The sequence below is a fragment of the Ruditapes philippinarum genome, unplaced genomic scaffold (genome assembly GCF_026571515.1).
Source record: "Ruditapes philippinarum isolate M1 unplaced genomic scaffold, ASM2657151v2 ctg2632_1_1_1_1, whole genome shotgun sequence".
Classification (NCBI taxonomy): Eukaryota; Metazoa; Mollusca; class Bivalvia; order Venerida; family Veneridae; genus Ruditapes; species Ruditapes philippinarum.
The window spans coordinates 46,053-67,933 of record NW_026865842.1 but is presented as its reverse complement, the minus strand read 5'-3'; the positions used below and the strand labels follow the sequence as shown (position 1 = coordinate 67,933).

The window sequence follows — 21,881 nt, the reverse complement described above, 5'->3', positions numbered from 1 at the left end:
GGTGCATTGAGTAAGAAACTTCAAATCTTTTGGGGGAATTTTCAACCTATCAACAGGGGTCCATGAGGGCCCCCAAAACGGCAAAAAAAAAAAAAAAAAAAAAATAAAATCAATAAACAGCAGCTAACAAATCAAAATGTAAGATGAATTGAACTGTTTTGAAATGTCTGACATTCTCTTTAAGAAGAGACTGATATTATAATTATACACATGAATATTTATCACATGAAATGTAATATAAATCAGTGGGCAGATAAAAGGAAAACATTGTTTCAAAATGTTGATCAAGATATATTGTAACTCCATCATGAAGCAATTTGATTAAAAGAAAATTAGGTCATTGGGTTGGATCTAGAAAAACAAGATCACTGGTTTGGATCTAGAAAAACTGTGTCATTGGGTTGGATCTAAGAAACACTTGGCCACCAGGTGGGATTTTACAACCAGACTGAGTTATGCTCTTTTTTTTTTGGAAACGATGAAATGAAGTGGCAATTGTCACTCTGCATTGTAAGGACAATACAGGAGGCTTGCTGGTATTTCTAAAGTTGAATGTGAATTAATAGTAAATTTAGTTGCATGACAATATAATAATTAAAGCAGTTGGACAATTAGACTACTTGATTACAGATTTGACTATGTCAGACATCTTTTTAGTGCTTTTATAGATACCTTGCAACCAATACTGTTTGTTTATTATATCATTACATCATCATTTTATGTGAATATGTGTCTTCAAGATGGGCCTTTTGTTTATTTTTAACTGATTAATATTATTTTTTTTTTTTTATTTTAAACTGATCATTGTTGTGTTGTTTTTTTTCAGGTGGATTTATTTGCAAGTTTTGTGGGAAGCGAGAACGTTCAAATGTAGCATTGGAAATACACATGAGAAAACATACTGGAGAGAAACCATATGCCTGTACTTATTGTGAGAAGAGGTTTGCCAACAAAAGTAACCAGAAAACACATATGTTTACTGTGCATATTTCTAAACAAAACATACAATGACGTTTGTTGGAAAGTGTTTTTGAATTTTGTGGTGAAAGAAGCAACAACTTCAGTGTTAATGTTTGGAGTAAATTTTTACTTTTTTGTATATCAGTTTCTTGTAAAACTTATTACATGTACAAAATGTATGTAGGAAATCGTTTTCACCTGAATACATGAATGTTTGTTTGTGAACTTTCTATTGTTTTGAAAATTATTGCCGTTTTTTTACTATTTTTCTATAAGTTCATTTTGTCTGTTTGTATTACATGTATTATAGTGATGGAACTTGCATAAAGAAACACATATGTGAACATTTTATAGCCTGGAAACAAAAAATATTATCAAATATTATAGAAGTTATAATATGAGGAGATAATCATTTTGTAATATGCTTAATGGTATATATAAGTTATCATGTGAAATTAACCCGTTAAATCAACCCAGTTTTTGAAGCTTGGCTTATACATGTATCTCTGTATTGCAGCAGTACATATTGATTTTGCTTTTGGTTTATCAATATATGATGTTGCTATTGTAATGTTTTTATGATTATGTGACATGTATTATCACAATGGGTTTGTTCATTTTGTTGTAAATAATAAACTAATACACAGATAAATGAATGAAGAATTGTTTTTTTATTTCAAAACATACTTTGTTTAACTTCTCACAAACAATGCTATAATATAATAATAACTGAATGAAGGTAATTTTTTTTGAAACATTGAAATTTTATAAATGTATGAGCCCTATTCACTAGTGATAAGCATAACGATTCTTTTGACCCTGAAATAACCAAAACACCTTAAAATAACCAAAAAATACCTGCAATAGATAACTTGATAAGTTGATTATGACAACATTTTGCATATAATACCTGTTGTTTCTTAACATTCTTTCTTAACGTTCGTCATATCCTTTATATTGTGTGGCTATTATTATTTAAGACGGAAAATACGTCTTTCGTAGGACTTCTTAATAATGGCATGGTATACAAAATTAATGTCATGTAAATCAACATATAACTTGGTGCATTCCTGGATATTCAATAGGCCCACCAATCAGCTAAGTATTTTACTTAACTGAAAAGCAAACCACTATGTTAAGTTAAGAGAAGAATCAATAAAATTATTCACGTTAGACTATATATATATATATATATCGGTCCTCCCTGTTCTTTGTGTATGTTCTATTTCAGACTATTTGTACTGTATAGATAAATATTCTCGAGATAGTGCCCTTTCTTCACCAATAATGTAAAAATGATGGAAGATTTTTAGCTGGTATTATTATAAAACTGAAGTATATAGCAATATTTCTGTATAGATACAATAAAACTATTGTGTTTTTGTATTTTTGTTTTACAAAATGTATTTTTGTTGTGTTTAATTCCGTAACAACAAATGTTTAAACAATGAAATTCCAAAATAATTGATAATTTTATTTTATGTTTTAGGAGTATTGCATCAAAAGTCCACAAGTGGAATATGGAACATGACGTCACAAATGCAATCAACGTCTGCAAGTATCGCGTTGGCTATGGAACGCTTCCGGTGTAAAATTTGCAATAAGATAAACGGCACGAAGGCAGCTCTCGATAGACACATGTCTACACATACAGGAGAGAGGAAATATGTATGCTCGTACTGCAGGAAGGCTTTTACTATCTCCAGCAGCTTATATAGACATATCAGAGCCTTACATGACCCAGCTTTCATCCCTTAGACGATCCGGACCGTACAACTATTCACCTTGTATAAAATGTTTACTCCAAGTTCCGGAACAAAAGTAGAAGAAAAATCAAACTTCCAAAAAAAAAAAAAAGAAGAAAAAAAGACATGTTTCAATATTTACAATCAGTTAAAAACATTTACGTGTTTAACTTAATATGTCGATTTTATCCCCATATCTTGACCTTGCTGCTTAAAGAGTTACTAAGGTTATTTTGCATATTTTAGCCTATATTAGGTCATATATGTGGATTTTTAGTGTCATATGCATGCTACAAAATGTAGCTATTTTATATAAACTAATGATTTATGTTACATTTATTTTTATTTACATTTAAAATACTTTAAAACTTAAAATTTTATTTGAAAAAAAAAGAACAACAAACTATTAGTCTGAAAAAAATGCAGCTTTAATGAAAATATGTATCATTAGATAGTGACAGGACTGGTTTGTCCAATAAATTATTTCATGTATACTTGCATCATTTCTTTCTCATTTAAAGTTATTGTTTAGATTGTGTTAGTGTAATTACCAATAAAAAGATCATAAATCATTGCATTTACCAAACCTTTGATCGTTTTGTTGTGTTTTTTCTTTCTTTCATAATGAATTCTTTCATTTTGCTGTTGAGTTTTCTATTCTCCTCTTTTTCTAGTCTCCGTCATTTTTATTTGGAAGGCGGTAAATTACTTTGTTATGTGTTTTCTCTTGCATGGGCCCAAAAACTTCAAGTCAAATCAATGCGCGCAGTGATACATTTTGGCGTTGTTCAAGTTATTCAGTACCAAAACGCAGAAAATTATGTACAAAATTATCAATCAAAACCTATGACATTCGTGTACGTCGGTTGAAGGTTAGTTTGACATCTGTTGACATTACCACGAAACATTAAACATGTATTACAATGTGTTTGAAACTGCTGTTGTATAATCATTTAAGTTTATTTTAATATTTAAATTTAACAATTATGATATGTAGTTTCAATGGTTAAATGCCCGACCCATAGACATTGTATCGCATCTATACACACCTATTTTAGATGCAGTGTTTTAAACAGAGTCAAGTTTTCTTTATTTCTAATAATAGCAAATATTTTCTTTTCTTTTTCAGTCCGACTGTCTGGAACAGGTCTGAGGATTCCATCAACAGCAGACGACAACATGACGTCACAAATTGTCAGTATCGCGGAAAAATTTCGATGTCAATTTTGCAATAAAGTGAATGGGTCACGGCTCGCCTTGGAAAGACATATGTTGACTCATACAGGAGAGAGGAACCATGTCTGTAACTATTGTAACAAGGCCTTCACCATATGCAGCAGTCTGTACAGGCACATCCGGGCACTTCATGACCCAAATTTTGTACCGAAATGACTTCCTATACGTACATGATTCCGGATACTTACAGAGATTTGAATTTATACTAAACTATCAATATTAGACGAAGAATATAAATATACTTTACATAGGATAAAAATATTACCACTTTATCAGACCAGGATCAGCACAAATCCTGTCAAGAAAGTATATGGAAAATAACTGACATTTTGCCGGAAATTGCGGAATGATATACTTTGAGTAATTCAAGCTGTACCTGAAATATCCGACTTGTTCTACAAATTTTACATGATATTGTAATAAGTTTAATTGTTTTAGAAATTTATTTTGTTGTAATCGTTACAAGAAAGTTATAAACCAATCGTTGAAACACTTCCTATTTAAAGCTGCACGCCTCCAGATGAGCCAAAGTATTTCAAGAAAATCAATATGGAGAAAAATGTACTTAAATTTTAAGAAAAGTAAACACATTCAAGATCCTAGTTCAATTTTGCATGTATTTCGCGGTTTAAAATTGATTTTGCTGTATTTTATCACCATATTTCTACTGCATTACTAACGAAGTAAGGACTCTTTTTGCATATGTTGACTACTTTTTGGTAATTTTCTTGGATTGTAAGTGCCGTTTGCAATATGTAAATTACTTTATTTGTTCACCTCACAATATTTTGCTTGTAAATACATTTCCCAAAAATTTCATGAAAATTGACATGAATCTGTAGGCGTGCTGCTTTAAAAGACTAAAAATAGTTCAGAAAAAGCAAATACATACCACACTTTTAGTAACATTTTACTGATTATGCTGGGTATAATAACTGACACATATTCATAGTATATTCCACTTTTGTTATTGTTATGAACTGTAAGTTTATTTGATAAATATATGTTGTTCGTCAATTTTTAAGCGTAAGTTTTTTTAGTTTGTTTGTTGTTGCTTTTTTAATTGTGTTTATAACTGGTCGTATATTAGCAGATCTAGTTTGTGTATGGGATGGTGTTTGAATTTTTGTCTATGTTATGATAATTTGTTACCTTACTGTTTGAAATTGTTTAAAATAAATATATTTAAACCATTTCTTGACTTGTCCGTATTATATTTTTTTTATCAAATTCTTGAAAATTTCTACTTGTCCGAACAGTTATCAGGGGTCACTGATTCGATCCTCGCCCGATGCAAAAATTCTCAGTTGAAATTTGATCACGGACATAGAGTTTGAGTCTACAAATTTTATTATTAGTGAACAACTGTTAAAGATAATAAGATAATAGTTCAGCCAATATTTATTTTGATAATATTAGTAAATTTATAACACGATAATAATTCAGCCAGCATTTACTTGGATATTATTATCGAATTACTTTATACAGTGATAATAATTCAGCCAGTATTTACTCTGATATTATAAGTGAACAACTTTATTCCCTGATAACAATTTAGGATAATTTTAGTACGAGTGTGTAAAGTATACATTATATATTTTAGAATGATTTCTGCACATAACTGATAACCAGTCAATTAAATACTAAAATATTTTTTTTAATTTTTTTTTACAGGTACAGTAAGTTTAGATGCCGGTATAGACAATGTGGCTAGATCCGGAGGAAGAGGTCCACTTTCATTACAAGGCTGTCCTTTCTGTCGGAAGGTTTTTCTTAGCAAGCACGACCGGATGAAACATATACGCAAACATACTGGTGAAAAACCCTACATTTGTCAGTATTGTAACAGAGGGTTTTCACAAAGTAGCGGTCTCTATCGACACATTAGACTTCGACATGACCCGAGTTTTACGTCAACTAAATAAACAGTCTTGTTCAAAGTTACAATAATGGTTTACAAAGAGTTAAGAATATTTGACTACTTAAATTAAAAGCTGCAGAAATAACCTACATTTTGTGGATTACACAAAGAAACAGAATATACTTGCATTTACGAGTACTACACATTCCAAGTTTTACAACGTTGAAATATGGATGGGGGATACAGAGTACATTCACGCATATGACTTTAACGAAGAAGAAAAAAGTTATAAAAGGGGGAAAATAAAGTGTTAGACAAGATGTGGCTTTGCTTATAGAGAAACTGGCTTTGAAACTATCATATCATAAAACTTCTATTAATACCAAAAAATTAAGTCTAGTTAGTTGCATAGAAAGTAAAAAAATAATGTTTTAAAGAGATTTTCTTACAGAAAATTTGCAGTACTATTATAAGTAGTCAACGATTTTGTCATTGATAGATGTATTTTGAAATTAATATAGAACGAAATTAGTTTCTTGTTCAGCAGCCGAAAAAGTAATGGTCATGCTTGAATGATAAAGACACATATGGTCATGACTTTATCTTTGTCATATATTGCCATGACAGATTTTAAAATAACTTGGCGCAAAATGTGTTACTTTAAAACAGTGAACAATTGTGTTTGTGTTGATAAACATGACACACTTCAAGAGGCAATATTTAATAAAAAATATATACTGATATCAGTGCCACATGATCAGGTATGTCATTATTGGATAGCAATCTACTGATACAGTCGACTCTGCTTATAACGAAATAATTGTCACAGTTTAATATCGTTCGTTATATCCGGAGTTTGCTAAAAGGGCTTGAAAAACAGTTCTCTAAAGCCGAAAATACGTTTTAAGCGAGTACGTATTAAGAAGCAATGTTTGATATAAAATAAAGAAATCGGCCGGGGATGTAAGATTTAATTCGCTATTAACGATAATTCGTTATAAGCGAGTTTGTTATAGTGGAGTCGACTGTTCACCAAGTTCATATTGAATTTATTGATTTTAAATGTAAGATATAAATGTAAATGTAACAAACGCGTTTATTGAAATTAAAAGTAAAATTATCCATACATGTTTTATATTTACCGGTAATTTGTCAATACAATCCAGTAAGAAACAGTCGGTTCTCAAATTGTGTATAATGATAAATTACAGCTTATATGTGCATACATCAAAACATTAGAACAGTGAGTTATATCACATAAAGTATGAAGATAAATGATGTTTCTATGTTACCGAACTGGTTCTTTGAAACAGGATGCCAGTGTTCATCCTTCCGTTCTTTCATTACACTATTTTTCCGTTTTTCCTTTAATTTTCCGGTGCTCATAACACTTTCATTTATTGACTGGTATTTAAGATAATTGTTGTATTGGTTTAAACATATTTATTCAACATAACATTTAACAAGTGAACAATATTTACAAAATACTTTTTGGGATTGGGCAGAAAGCTAAAAAGCTTATGAGTGTCCTTTCCCAAATTTATTGTAAACCAGACCTCTCTTAAGTTAAAAATATAGATATCCCTTTTTTTGCTTTCCATTTTCTGTTTTCCCCCAAAATGTCTACAACGTAAAACGTTTAACTACTAATATGATGGTTTATTGAAATCCACAGAATTGTTCATGAATGTTAGTCAATGTGAATTATATGTGTTTAAGTAATAGAAAAGAGCAAACCGAAAACGAGGTTATCTGAATTTGTACGAGGGGGCGTAGCCCCCCGAGTATTCATCAGATTACCGAGTGTTTTGGTGTTCTTTCTCTTTTGTATCATAGTCAAACATAAAAACACGTTCCCTGTTGTTACAATATGAAACCCCGGCACAAATGAACCAATGAAAGAGCATCTAAATATGACATTTCTGTCGATTTCACTTTCACTGCCGTCACATTATGTAAACCCCAGCCAAATGAGCCAATCAATGGGCATGCTCTGGAGTGCGGGTAACTAATACCCGCACTCCAGTTAACGCACTGTGCATGTATATGTATACGATTTAACCCTGACACATTTTCAACAGAAAGGTCTCCAAACTATGATACAACTTATACCTATAGTAAACAACATGGCTGCCGTTTTCGGAGGTATACGGCAAATCGCTCTATCATGGTGTTGACACGGCCAATATTCTATCATTGTCAAAAATAGAGCATACATATTTGTTTTAACGCTCCCACTACATCGAGCAACAACTGGGCGATCGCTGTTTCCCACTATCCACATTTAGTTACTGAGTTTATTGTCGGGCTAAAAAATTAAAATAAAGCCACGTTTCGTCCTCTGTGACAATTTTTCTAAGGGTCTTTATCTTTGAACCTAGTCAATAAGACCGATGCGTTTTAAGCCCGCTCCATTTTCTGGTCAGAAGTTAGCTAATGCGAGATCCAACGGGCGCATATTTTCCTTAACTTAAACTTTTCTTTCAATATGGAAAACGCAGGATGCACTAAGGCCCTATATGTCACTTTTCTTCTCCACCATGTATTTTCATCAACTATGGCATTGACAGTGCTGATGTCTTTTTAGAGGTAGCGGGAATTAGCCGTCCAGGGCGGGGATAATCAATAAACCACGAATTTTGCAATAAGCTCTTTGATCCTCTTTCAAATCACAATGCAACTCAGCCATGTTTACAACCAGTATACAAAACCACATGTATATAAGCGAACTGCTAAAATTTTATTGCACGTGAAAATCGTGCAAAAAATCAATAATCTATACAACGGTATACATGTGTACAAAACCACATGTATTTAAATGACCTACTAAAATTTGATTGCACGTAAAAATCGTGTGAAAAATCAAAACGTGCGAAAATAGAATGTTGGTAAGAAAAATAATCAATAACCTTTCCAACGGTATATTATACATATACAAAAAGTTTATTTAAATTACCTGCTAAAATTCTATTGCACGTAAAAATCGTGCGAAAATAGAATGTTGGTTAGAAGAAAAAAACAATAATTTTTCCCACTTATAATTATTATACATGTACAAAACCACATGTATATAAGTGACCAGCTAAAATTGTATTGCACGTGAAATTTGTGCGAAAAATCAATAAACTTTCCAACGGTATATTATACATGTACAAAACCACATTTATTTATGCTGAAATTTTATTGCTCGTAAAAATCGTGCGAAAATACAATGTTGAACATCAAAATTAAGAGCTTTTTAGAAATGAAAATATACCATGAATGGACCTTTAAGTAAGTAGACTGTTGGTAAGAAAAAATCAATAATCTTTCCAACGGTATATTATACATGTACTAAACCTCATGTATTTAAATGACCAGCTAAATTTTATTGCAAGTGAAAATCGTGCGAAAATAGTCTTTTGGTTAGAAAAAATCAATAATCCTTCCAATGTATATTAAACATGTACAAAACCGCATGTATTTAAATGACTTGCACATTTTTTTGCACGTGAAAATCGTGCGAAAAATCAATAATCTTTCCAAATGTATATTAAACATATACATAAGCACATGTTTTGAAATGACCTGATAAAATTTTATTGCACGTGAAAATCCTGCAAAAATAAAACTTTGGTAAGAAAAAAAAACAACATTATCATTCCAACGGTACAGTATACATGTACAAAACCACATGCATTTAAAAGATCTGCTAAAATTATATTGCATGTGAAAATCGTGTGAAATAGACTGTTTTTTTTAAAATTTTATTTTTAATTATAGTCTCATCTATACACATATAAAACATTTAAAACATTGAAATTGTATATAGCCATTCTCCAAAGAATTACAAGAGACTTGTTATAGCTAGTACTAAGAGGGATAACTCCACAATCCATATTACCAAACTCCTCACAGTGATTACCTCCCTTTACAGATTGTTTTCTCCGTGTACTGATAAGGGGAGATTACTGCGTAGGAGATTGGTATAATATGTACTGTAGATTTACCTCCCTTATTTACGTATTCACATCTCAACATTTACATCATATAAATCAATTGCAATAGGATTACATAATTGCACATTGTCATTATTTAAAAAGTTATTTGAGATATTTAATTACAAAATCATAATAGACTTTTTACATTCTAAAAGTTTGATAACCTTTACTGACCTCGACTTAAAAAACTGCCATAAGAAATGATACTGTAAAATTCTAAATTTGGTAGTAAAGCACTATCGCACAATATAAATCAAAGGGCTGCAGCTCTATGGTATTTTCTGATCTTTGCAATCTAAATCATACTGACTATCTGTATGTACTTTCCTGTATAAGTTTATTTTTATATACATTGTACTATTATTCATCTTACGCAGCGACAGCGTTTTGATTTTCTTCTATAACAGTTTGAGATTTACATATGGAATTTTGCATGAAAAAAAAAATAGAATTGCCTCGACTAGAATTTGAACCATAGGCCTCTCACACCCTCAACGAGACCGCTTACCTCTGCACCACGGCGAAGTTATACATATGTACTTCATGCCATGTTTGTATTATTATTATTTGTTTTGTTGATTGTTCACTCTTATGCCCTTAAGGGCCATGAGTTTTGTTTATAAATAAAAAATAAAATATAAATAAAAAAAAAAAAATAAAATGAACCTTGAATAAAAACGAATACATTATGTAATTCTAAATTGAGAATTTCCATTTCGTGTTTGTAATCCTTATTAATTTCGAGGTATTTTTGTTCACGATAAACGTGTTGTTTAACACTGATGAAAATAATTGATCGAAAATCTTCTCGCCAAAACAGTCCGACATGTATATATTCCACTACTCGACAGTCAGATTTATTTGTGTACTACGCTCTGGAGTATTCGGTAATCGGCATAGCTAAAAATAGCATTTTCATTGATTAAAATGATATTCATGATAATCCGAAGCTTTACGGAAATAGCCGAACATTTTTCATTGGGTAAAAAAGATATTCATCCGCGAAATTTGTGATTGTAACCTCATATTTCTATTGACTAATCTAAACTTTTAATGCACTGTAATTCGTTAAATGCCTACATTAAAAATTATTCTTTCTTTTAAATTGCTGGTTTTTAAGCAGTTTTGAGTGAGAACTACTTTGCGTTGTTAGGACTGTTAGGATATTTTGTGTTAGACCGTGGACGTTAGCTATGTATTTACTGATCTTACGATCAGAAAATACAAAAATGGTTTTACAAAATCATGTATCACTCATTGTCAGACCATGGATGAGCTGTTCAGTAGTGATTATCAAAACATAGGGATAAAACAACTTATTTATGTAATTTGACATATATCATATTTCTAGAATAAAATGTCTATGTATTTAAAATTATATTTACTGTTTACTACAGACAGGAGATGAGGTACATACATTACAGACACTCTTGTTTACGATTTAAGACCTGTTTTAAAAACTAACAATTATTTAAAAACAATATTATTTGCAGACAAAAAACAAATGTATTAAGATTGTGGGTGAAACAAACATACTTTAAACTGTCAGTATCTGTATATATTCCCCATCTCCCACATAGAATGAGATAATTTAACTTTGTTTTGTATCATAGTTAGGAGACCTTTCTGTTGAAAATGTGTCAGGGTTAAATCGTATACATATACATGCACAGTGCGTTAACTGGAGTGCGGGTATTAGTTACCCGCACTCCAGAGCATGCCCATTGATTGGCTCATTTTTGCTGGGGTTTACATATTGTGACGGCAGTGAAAGTGAAATTGACAGAAATGTCATATTTAGATGCTCGTTCATTGGTTCATTTTTGCCGGGGTTTCATATTGTAACTACAGGGAACGTTTTTTTATGTTTGACTATGATACAAAAGAGAAAGAACACCAAAACTCTCGGTAATCTGATTAATACTCGGGGGGCTACGCCCCCTCGTACAAATCAGATAACCTCGTGTTTCAGTGCTCTTTCTATTACTTACACTAGATACGCTAAAAATACTTATAATAAAAAGGATATATGACTTATCATGTTAACCTATTTTTATATACAGTATGGTTTAACATCAAAAAGCACATTTTAGAAATTATAGTTAGAAAAATCAATAATCATTCCAACGGTATATTATACATGTACTGAACCACATGTATTTAAATAACCTGCTTAAATTTAATTGCATTTGAAAATTGTCCAAAAAATAGACTGTTGGTTAGAAAAAAATCAATACTTTTTCCAACGGTATATTATATATGTACAAAACCACATGTATTTAAATGAGCTGATAAAATTTTATTGCACGTGAAATCGTGCCAAAATAGACTTTTTGTTAGGAAAAAATCAATAATATTTCCAACGGTTTATTATACATGTACAAAACCACGTGTATTTAAATGACTTGCTAAAACTTTTATTACACGTGAAAATCGTGCGAAAGTAGACAGTTAGTGAAAAAAAATCAATATTCTTTTTAACGTTATATTATACATGTACAAAAGCACATGTATTTAAATGAACTGCTAAAATTTTATTGCACGTGAAAGTCGTGCGAAAATATACGTTTGGTTAGAAAAAAAATCAATTATCTTTCCAACGGTATATTATACATGTACAAAACCACATGTATTTAAATTATCTGCTAAAATTATATTGCACGTGAAAATCGTGCGAAAAATCAATAATCTTTTCAACGGTATATTATACATGTGCAAAACCAAGTGTCTTTAAATTACCTGCTAGAATTATATATCACGTGAAAATCGTGCAAAAAATCAATAATATTTCCAACGGTTTATTATACATGTACAAAACCACATGTATTTAAATGATCTGCTAAGATTTTATTGCACGTGAAAATCGTGCGAAAATTGACTTTTGGTTAGAAAAAAATCAATAATATTTCCAACCGTATATAATACATGTACAAAGACACATGCATTTAAATTGAGTGGTTACCATTAATTTTTGTATGCCCCTCGTATTCATTGAAGAAAAAATATTAAAATATATGATATCTTTTCTGCGAGACAGCTTTGTAGATAAGGAGGTAGCCATTTTGCTACGTAGATAGCTGTACGTGAATTTTCTGAACTGTTTTTTTTTGCGCCTATTCTTTATTTGTATAAGATATGGATACAAACATTATTTGATCTTAAGCCCGACATTCATCACACATGTGGTCATGTGGTAGAAAATTCATAATAATTACATTGTATGTGTATAGCATAATACATTATAATGGTTTATAGGTGGATGGGGATGGGAGAGGGTCAGAATGATATGATCAGAGTATGTTAAAAAACATTCTGGTGAAATAGGTTTTTAGAATGTTTGGTACAAAAATAATCATGCGATGTCTTGCGATAGAGGAGAGAAATTGACTATTTGAGAAGATGATAGTTTAAGATTAGCAATTATTTCTACTTCAGTATTTATTTACATCATTCACTAAATGATCTCATTTTATTGTTACAGGTCCATGGGTCAGAACGAGTAGTAAGCTGTACAAATGTGAGCACTGTGAGAAGTCGTATACGTCAGAATACAGACTGAAATATCATGTTTCAAATATACACACACAATTACCAAAGAGGAACACTGTATGTGTATATTGCTCCAAACGATTTAGTATACCCAAGAGTTTGAAGCGTCACATAGCAACTGTTCACATGGGAGTAAAGAAATATGAATGCGAGACTTGTGACAAGAAATACGGAAGGAAACAAGACCTCCAATGCCACAATCGGCAGCATCACAGCTCACCTAAATATACGTGTGAACGTTGTCAGGCACAATTTAGTTATAAATCCTGTTTAACAAGGCATATCAGCACGTGTAGTTCTACACACAACATAGAGCACAGATGTCATATCTGTTATAAAACGTTCGCATCTAAAAATTCTTTACACGGACATATAAGCGCCAAACATTCAAACCAAATTTATGTTTGTGAAATTTGCGCCAAAATTTTTGATAGAAAGTATTCCTATTCCAGGCACTTAAGAAATGTACATAATAAGGAATGAAATTAAAGGCACATTATGCCTCAGAAACAAATTAATTTTTATTTCTTTAGAAAGGGCAAACTTGAATTTTATTATGTTTAAATTATGGTTTTACATAATGTTACATGCTTGTTTGCTGAATTCTACTACACAAACTTTTCTATTTCCAACGTTTCGAGAGGTTAAACCCCTCTTTTTCAAGGAGTTTCAGAAACTCCTTGAAAAAGAGGGATTTAACCTCTCGAAACGTTGGAGATAGAAAAGTTTGTGTAGTAGATAATTATTAATTAACTGTTTCCAGATTGAATTGTTTGCTGAAGAAAGTTGCGATACATGTAAAATAGTTTGTCATAAAAGTAGTAAAATGTAAACAAAGTAGTATTTTGACTGCTATACAAAATACCTATCACTTAATAAATAAATTTATTGCCAAAAAGCAGCACATGAAAAAGATGATTCAGGTAACTGGCCAATGAGTAACTTTTTGGATACTGTTCAAGTACATCAAAATTAAAAAGCTTTCTAGAAATGAAAATATAGCATGAATGGACCTTTAAGTATCGCTATCTAATGTAATTGCAATATGACTTTTCTAGTTTATAGTTTTTATAAGTTTGAAGATTCTGCGGGACGTGTAATGGTATGACTTGTCCGTCCGTCCGTCTGTCCGTAGACAATTGGTTTCCGCAGTGTAACTTTTGATGAATTTTAAATGATTGCGTGTAAATATTTTATTTGTAAACACTAGCCGCTGCAATCAACATGTCATTGATGAAAGGTCAAGGTCTCTGTGGTAACATTTTAAGGTCCTTTTTCTCAGAGGCTACCAGAACTATTGACTTAAAACTTGGTGAACTTGTTCATTATCATCATGTGATGCTATATCACAAGAGCAGATAATCCTTAAATTATATTTTGCAAAGTTATCCCCCCTTTTTTGAAAACCTGTCAAAGGTATTCACTTTTGTTAACTTTAAACATTGAAATCCTGTTTTAAAGGGCAGATAATCCTGAATGGATTTTTTTGCTGAATTATCTGCCTTTGTATTTTGATACTTTAAACTTGAAATACTTGTTGACTATTCTGTCCCCTTTTCTTCTTGGCTTTAATTTATCATATGAAAAGTTAATTAGGACAGCTCTTGTTATACATGAACTTTATCGCTCGATACTTATGAACGAACATGTTGATAATTTCTACTGCAATTGTAAATATTTACTTTATCAACAAGTTCTTTTTTTCTATTGCGTTTTTTTGTTTGTTTATTTGCAAATAAACTACAAATGCGAGACATTGCATGCAGGTGTTATATGCTGTGTAAATGTTTGTGTTGTAATTTTTTTGAACTTTTTTTCTGTGCTGTAAGCGTAATTAGTTTTAGAAGAACACTTATTTTTTCACAATATGTTTTTCATTTAATCTACAATCATTACACACATGTTATTTTACACATTTGTTACGAATGTACATACACTCTATTTTAGGCTCGTTTATTTTTGAGCACAACTCTTTGTAAACATTATCTACTGCTCTATTGTACTTTTTCTCAAATAAATTTAGAAAATCATTGATTTTGTTTGTTTGATCACATGACTTACCTCTTCAAAGTCGTAATTCTGTCTATCTGGCGGAATAGATAGAAGAGCTTCTGAAAATAGCAGGCTACTAATCGAACAGCCCGTAAGAGCTCTTCCAATTCTGGTAACTTTTCCATTTTCCCAATCAAACCATCCATTGAACAGTTGGTCATGTACATCAAATTTGGTTATGTACATCATATTTGTTACGTATATCGATTCGTTTTGGATTTAAACGGGCAGGTCCATAAATATCAGTTAAAACTATCACTGTCGATATCATAGACGCTTTGATGGCAACATTTTAGATTTATAAATTTTATAACCGTACTGGGTTTGCGTCTCGGTGAACTATATGACTTCAATTGACTTGCACGACTGGTGACAACCAACAGTATCGCCCTTTCATAAATATTGTAGAAATGATTTCCTAATAACAGTGTGGCAATACCACGTGACTATGACGTCATTTTCGGCATCATTTCCAAGACAAATATTGCTCGATTCGGAAAAGAAAATAGCCGTAAATATTTTATTTCTGTACCAATTTCTTTGGGATATGCACCAGTCTACGGGGAAAAATATAAGCTTTCCACAGAATGTTGGATCTTTGTCAGTTTATAAGCCGTTTTATCAAACACTTTGCATAACCTTGGAAGTTGCTTGTATTAGAGCGGGCTTCAGTTGCAAGCTATTTCGTTTTCTGGCGTTATTTGGTCTATGCCATGATTAAAAAGTTAGGTTTACATCAACCGGGGGTACAGAAGGCAAAATCCTACCTTAATATGTTTATATGTTTATTATTTATGGCGTAAATCTTGCCTTTTTCTTCAATTGTCAATTCTGGCACCAGTTCCAAGTCGAAAAAAAAAGACTACAGTTTAAAGCAGATTTTATAATCCGTTGCAAATGCAAAGAAACATGCCTTCCGTTCTCTTTCTATAATTATGTTAACCATGAAACACATTTTATTTACTATACAATTTACATAAACACAAATGAATATTTAAATGATTTTTACTCGCTGCGCTATAAGTGATTTTAAAAGTCGTAAAATTGTTGTCTGTATTTGTAAAGAAATTGATTTGCTCTTTTCACGGTATCTATTAGTGTCATGTGTAGCAATACTAAACGTGGAATATTCAAAATAGAGAGAAAACAGAAACCCTAAATATCGCCCAAAACGGCAAAATTGAAAATGTTGCAGGCTCGGTTTGACTTAGCTAGCCTGTCCAATGAACGTGCACATTCAGGATCACTTCCATTTGTATGCTGTGAAAAGCGTTACGCCTCAACGCGGCAATTTTAAAGTCAAAGGTTATTCTTTTGTAAAGAGTTATTTCATATATATACTTGGTAAAGAACCTGTATGATAGATTCAACTTTTTAACACAATGGCACTCGTTGATAAAAAATATTTTAACATCCTGGTTTCATACCCACGGTAACCGTTTTTCGTGAACTGGATATAACTTCGTTCACTTAAGAACACTAAACACTATTTATTTTATTATTGAATTTATTTCTGTTGATAAACTGCATATCTGACAAATTAAGTTAATTATATTAGTCAACCCAGCTTTATCAGAGAGGTCACCAATACACATTGTAAAGAGAGGAAGGGGTTTGAAAACATTTAAATAGAGTAGAATGTTTTAACAATAATGTCTTTATCAACTGAATAAAACTGATAGGGCTATTTGGGACTATTTCTTATCGATGTGGTCAGTGGCTGTAAATGCATGTATTATTGCACGCGGCATGACCTGCAGATGCCCTCAACAGGATTTTTGTAGCATTTTAAGATTTAAAAAAAGGACCACATATTAAAATCTAAAATATGATAAACATAATGCATATGCCAAATAAGTGAATTATCTGATATGTAAATAAAGAATTAAGTCATTTGACAGTTGATAGATAAAAATTGAATATACTCTTCAAATGTAATCGTAATTTTACTTAGCTTATGTAATCTATCAATTATTCAATGGACGCATCAGTGTCATATGGACCCCAGTCATAGATCTTGCCGATGTTGCTCTTACAGGTGTTTATGTAAATATTTATATAATTATTGATAATCATTGTTATTTCCGTCTTTTTGAATGTTTTGTTTCAAGAAATTTGACTGTGATCGATGACTGTTAGTTTGTAAAATCATTTATCTGTTTACTATTTTCTACTTTGTTTACTTCACATGGCGTCCATTCTCGTTCTTTATTGGCGACTCATGGCTATTTTGGGCCTTTTTGATAAATAGAGAATCATAAGTAATGCAACTAAGTAACAATACTATCAGGTTTACACGGCAAAGTTCCAAGTTATATGTAATGATATTTAAAAATTTAAAATTGTTCTGCACTAAGAACAAAATCTGACTGATGATGAAAGTGCTTATAGTTTAATAAGCATAAAATGTCAACGTCATGTTAATGCGCGTGACAATTAGATTCATGACTTTAATTCCGATACATGATACATGTGCATAGTACTTCGAATTGTGATTTCGTTTATCAAACTCCATAGAAATTTATTATACGGTAATTCCAGAAAAAATATAGTATATATTCCTTTCAAAAGTCTCTCTTTTGAGGACAGAAGAACATATTCATCACTTTCACGAGTGTGACCAGTGTTTGTCAGTTACTCTTTACAAAAAATAGACTGAAAAATTACCTTAAGCTTTACAACACTTGCGTTAAAGTGTAACCCTTTACGTAGCATACAAAAGTTTTTTTTATATTTTAACTCTTTCGCTCACTGAGAACACATATATTTCTTATCAATTTCGCCAGTGTGAAATAGAATAAAACATATTTTACTACATAGGATAAGATGAGCAATACTTTAAACATCTTCAAAACGAAACCAAAAAATTATTTTTCGATAGGAAGGACTAAATCTATGTGTTTTGACGTGCACTATTGCGATACAAGTAAGTGTCATTTGCTTTAAGGAACAATCAGTTTTTTCACAATCTCTCTGTGAAAGATCAACAATGAAAAACTAACTTGTAGAAAGAGATCGGTAGGCATGTTGCTTCGCATTTGCAACGGATTCTAAAATCTGCTTTAAACTGTAGTCCTTTTTTTTCGACTTGGAACTGGTGCCAGAATTGACAATTGAAGAAAAATGTAAGATTTATGTCATTCATAATAAAAATATGAACATATTTAGGTAGAGTTTTGCCTTCCGTACTCCCGGTTGATGTAAACCTGACTTTTTAATCATGGCATAGACCAAATAACGCCAGAAAACGAAATAGCTTGCAACTGAAGCCCGCTCTAATACAAGCAACTTCCAAGGTTATGCAAAGTGTTTGATAAAACGGCTTATAAACTGACAAAGATCCAACATCTGTGGAAAGCTTATATTTTCCCCCGTAGACTGGTGCATATCCCAAAGAAATTGGTACAGAAATAAAATATTTACGGCTATTTTCTTTTCCGAATCGAGCAATATTTGTCTTGGAAATGATGCCGAAAATGACGTCATAGTCACGTGGTATTGCCACACTGAATAATAAATTGCATTTTTCCACTTCTAAAATAATATTATCAAGTTCTGTATACATGTACATGTATATAAATCGTTTTCAACAATATGTTTTTCTTGCACACTTTGTAAAGGGTCGCGTTCCAAGTCACCTTCAATAAAAGTTAATGTGTCATCGACTATCTAGCTATTTTTTCCAAAACAATAAAAAAACCTGTAGATTTCAATTGACAAATGTAAAATTCTTTTTTATGCTAACAGATACGTTTTCTTACTTTCTAAGTTGTTACGACTTTAGTCTAGAGGAGATTTTTTTTTCAAAAGTGCAGATTTAAATGATGTGTAAAATTTGTTATGTATTATTTTTTGTTGTTGGTAAGCTTTTGATGTACTTGTTTTCTTAAGGTTTCTGATTTCTTTTTCTTTTTTGAAAGGTCTTGGGAGTTTCCAATTTGAGCTGGCATATCTATCTTGCTTCCTTCTCACCAAAAAACCTACGTTTTCTTTTCCCCTTTAATTAAATGCACTCATCTGAAACTGACTTAGTTCTGTTAAAAAATATTTACACATATTTTTTTGAGTTAAATGCTTTTATTTTCAACAGAGATTACTACCGCAGCACATTTGCTTATAACGCTGTTGTATTTCTCACCCAACTGTCGCTAAGGTTTAAAACATTATTAAAAAAAGTGCTCGTTTAATCATTCTTCTAGGTCAAAATATCTTAAGAATAACAATGCGTTATGATTGTTGCCTTAAAAAGGCTCAAAATATCTTATCGAAAAGAGAAGGCGCCATTAATAACAATTTTTATACCAAATCTTTCAGCGCTTTCATTACCTATATGAAATAACAGATACTAGTACTTGTCTTTGAACAGGTTATTGTTACATGTTTATTCATCTTTTTTTTTGCCTTTTTTGTTCAAAACATATATGTGTATTTATAAATATATTGCTTTTTTTCAGGTGTGTTAAATGCAGTAGGTGATCAGGTATCGTTGGCTGGGATGAAAGCATACAGATGTAATATTTGTAACAAGATCTGTGCCTCCCAGATTGATCTAGATAGACATATGAGAAAACATACTGGAGAGAAGCCCTATGTTTGTCACGTGTGCAGCAAGGCGTTCTCTCAAACTAGCAACATGTACACACATATGAGGATGCGGCATGGATTAAATATTCAAAAGAAAAATAACTAGACTGTATGAATGAAGTATTAAACTAAGAATGAAAGAAGTATTTAAATAATGCAAAAGAAACTCTTTTATAGCTCGCTACAGAATTAAAGTTATGCATAGGATACTTCCACATTATAAAAGTAACACAATGCATCATATCTCGCCTTCTTGTTAAAGTAACACAAAAACGCTTCAGCAAAAACCGCAAAAAGTAAAAATTGATTAAATTATAAAATGGGAAGAAAAGCAAAAAGCAACAAATAAATAAACAAACAATAAGAGTTTGATTGAAGTAGCAGACCTCTGAAAGTTCTGCATACATAAAATGTTGATAAATTAGATACATATTGAGAAAATGATTGTTTTGTAAAATATTTTTTGTTGAATGTTCAATTATGATTAAGCCGGTGCTCGGGGGCGTCGCCGTGGATGGGATCTTGCATAATGCAAGTACCGTCCTTGAACATGCTCAATCAAACCGAGCCTGCAACATTTTCTATTTTGCTGTGTTGGACTCTTTTTGGGATTCCGTTTTCTCTTTGTTTTGAAGAAATTATAAATGTGTTGTGTTAATCTGTGTTTTTAGCAATAGCTCTAGATTTGTTAAATAGTTCATGCCATTGTATATCTTATTGTGAAAATACGTTTGTGGCGTAAATGTAGTAGGGAAGTGTAAAAAGTTTAACAAACTTGAAATTACTCGTATAATATGATGTTAGTAATAAATATTGTTTGTAAACACATTTTCTCTTGTCGTTTTAATGCTCCCTTTTAAGGGACGCTCTAAGCTTGTCTGTCCATCTTTTAAAAAATTTAACCCCAGAAAATAATAAAAAAAATCTACCACGATTCACGGAATTATATTCTAATTGGCCTATACCAGTTATTCTCAGTTACTGTTATCAGCCGTTGAACCAATCTTCATTAATCGTTTTCATGTGCGGATACAGGAGTTGCGACATACGTATATTGAAGAAAAAATGCCATCAAAGCTAAAAATATTATGCGTTTTTGTAATTAGTCAACTTAAAGAAACCTTTCCTCTGTTCATTTGTTGTAGTATATCCACACGAAGGTCTGCATTTGTTGTTACATGTATATTTCTGCACTAAGGTCTGCATTTGTTGTTAAATTTCCACACGAAGGTCTGCATTTGTTTTGATATTTCCACACAAAGGTCTGCATTTGTTGTTTTATTTCCACACGAAGGTCTGCATTTGTTGTGATATTTTCACACTAAGGTCTGCATTTGTTGTGATATTTCCACACTAAGGTCTGCATTTGTTGTTTTATTTCCACACTAAGGTCTGCATTTGTTGTGATATTTCCACACTAAGGTCTGCATTTGTTGTGATATTTCCACACTAAGGTCTGCATTTGTTGTTTTATTTCCACACGAAGGTCTGCATTTGTTGTGATATTTCCACACGAAGGTCTGCATTTGTTGTGATATTTCCACACGAAGGTCTGCATTTGTTGTTTTATTTCCACACAGAAGGTCTGCATTTGTTGTTTTATTTCCACACGAAGGTCTGCATTTGTTGTGATATTTCCACACGAAGGTCTGCATTTGTTGTGATATTTCCACACGAATGTCTGCATTTGTTGTGATATTTCCACACTAAGGTCTGCATTTGTTGTTATATTTCCACACAAAGGTCTGCATTTGTTGTTATATTTCTACATGAAGGTCTGCATTTGTTGTTATATTTCCACACAAAGGTCTGCATTTGTTGTTATATTTCTACATGAAGGTCTGCATTTGTTGTTATATTTCCACACAAAGGTCTGCATTTGTTGTTATATTTCCACACAAAGGTCTGCATTTG

General features: G+C 31.7%; 1 protein-coding gene across 1 annotated transcript; it reads left to right on the top strand.

The window, feature by feature from the left end:
- The first annotated feature begins 277 nt into the window (after positions 1-277).
- LOC132730513 (zinc finger protein 271-like) lies at positions 278-20,073 on the top strand. Its single transcript, XM_060716467.1, has 6 exons — positions 278-296; positions 827-955; positions 3,835-4,008; positions 5,616-5,756; positions 13,264-13,563; positions 19,838-20,073. The coding sequence occupies exons 1-6, from the start codon at positions 278-280 to the stop codon at positions 20,071-20,073; spliced, it is 999 nt and encodes a 332-aa protein (XP_060572450.1).
- The last annotated feature ends 1,808 nt before the right edge of the window (positions 20,074-21,881 follow it).

What these genes read in the sequence shown, in the direction of transcription:
- LOC132730513 (XM_060716467.1), top strand. An exon ending in GAAGAGGTTTGCCAACAAAA is followed by an intron (nt 956 to 3,834) that starts GTAACCAGAAAA and finishes TTTCTTTTTCAG; the next exon opens with TCCGACTGTCTGGAACAGGT. An exon ending in CAGCTCACCTAAATATACGT is followed by an intron (nt 13,564 to 19,837) that starts GTGAACGTTGTC and finishes GCTTTTTTTCAG; the next exon opens with GTGTGTTAAATGCAGTAGGT.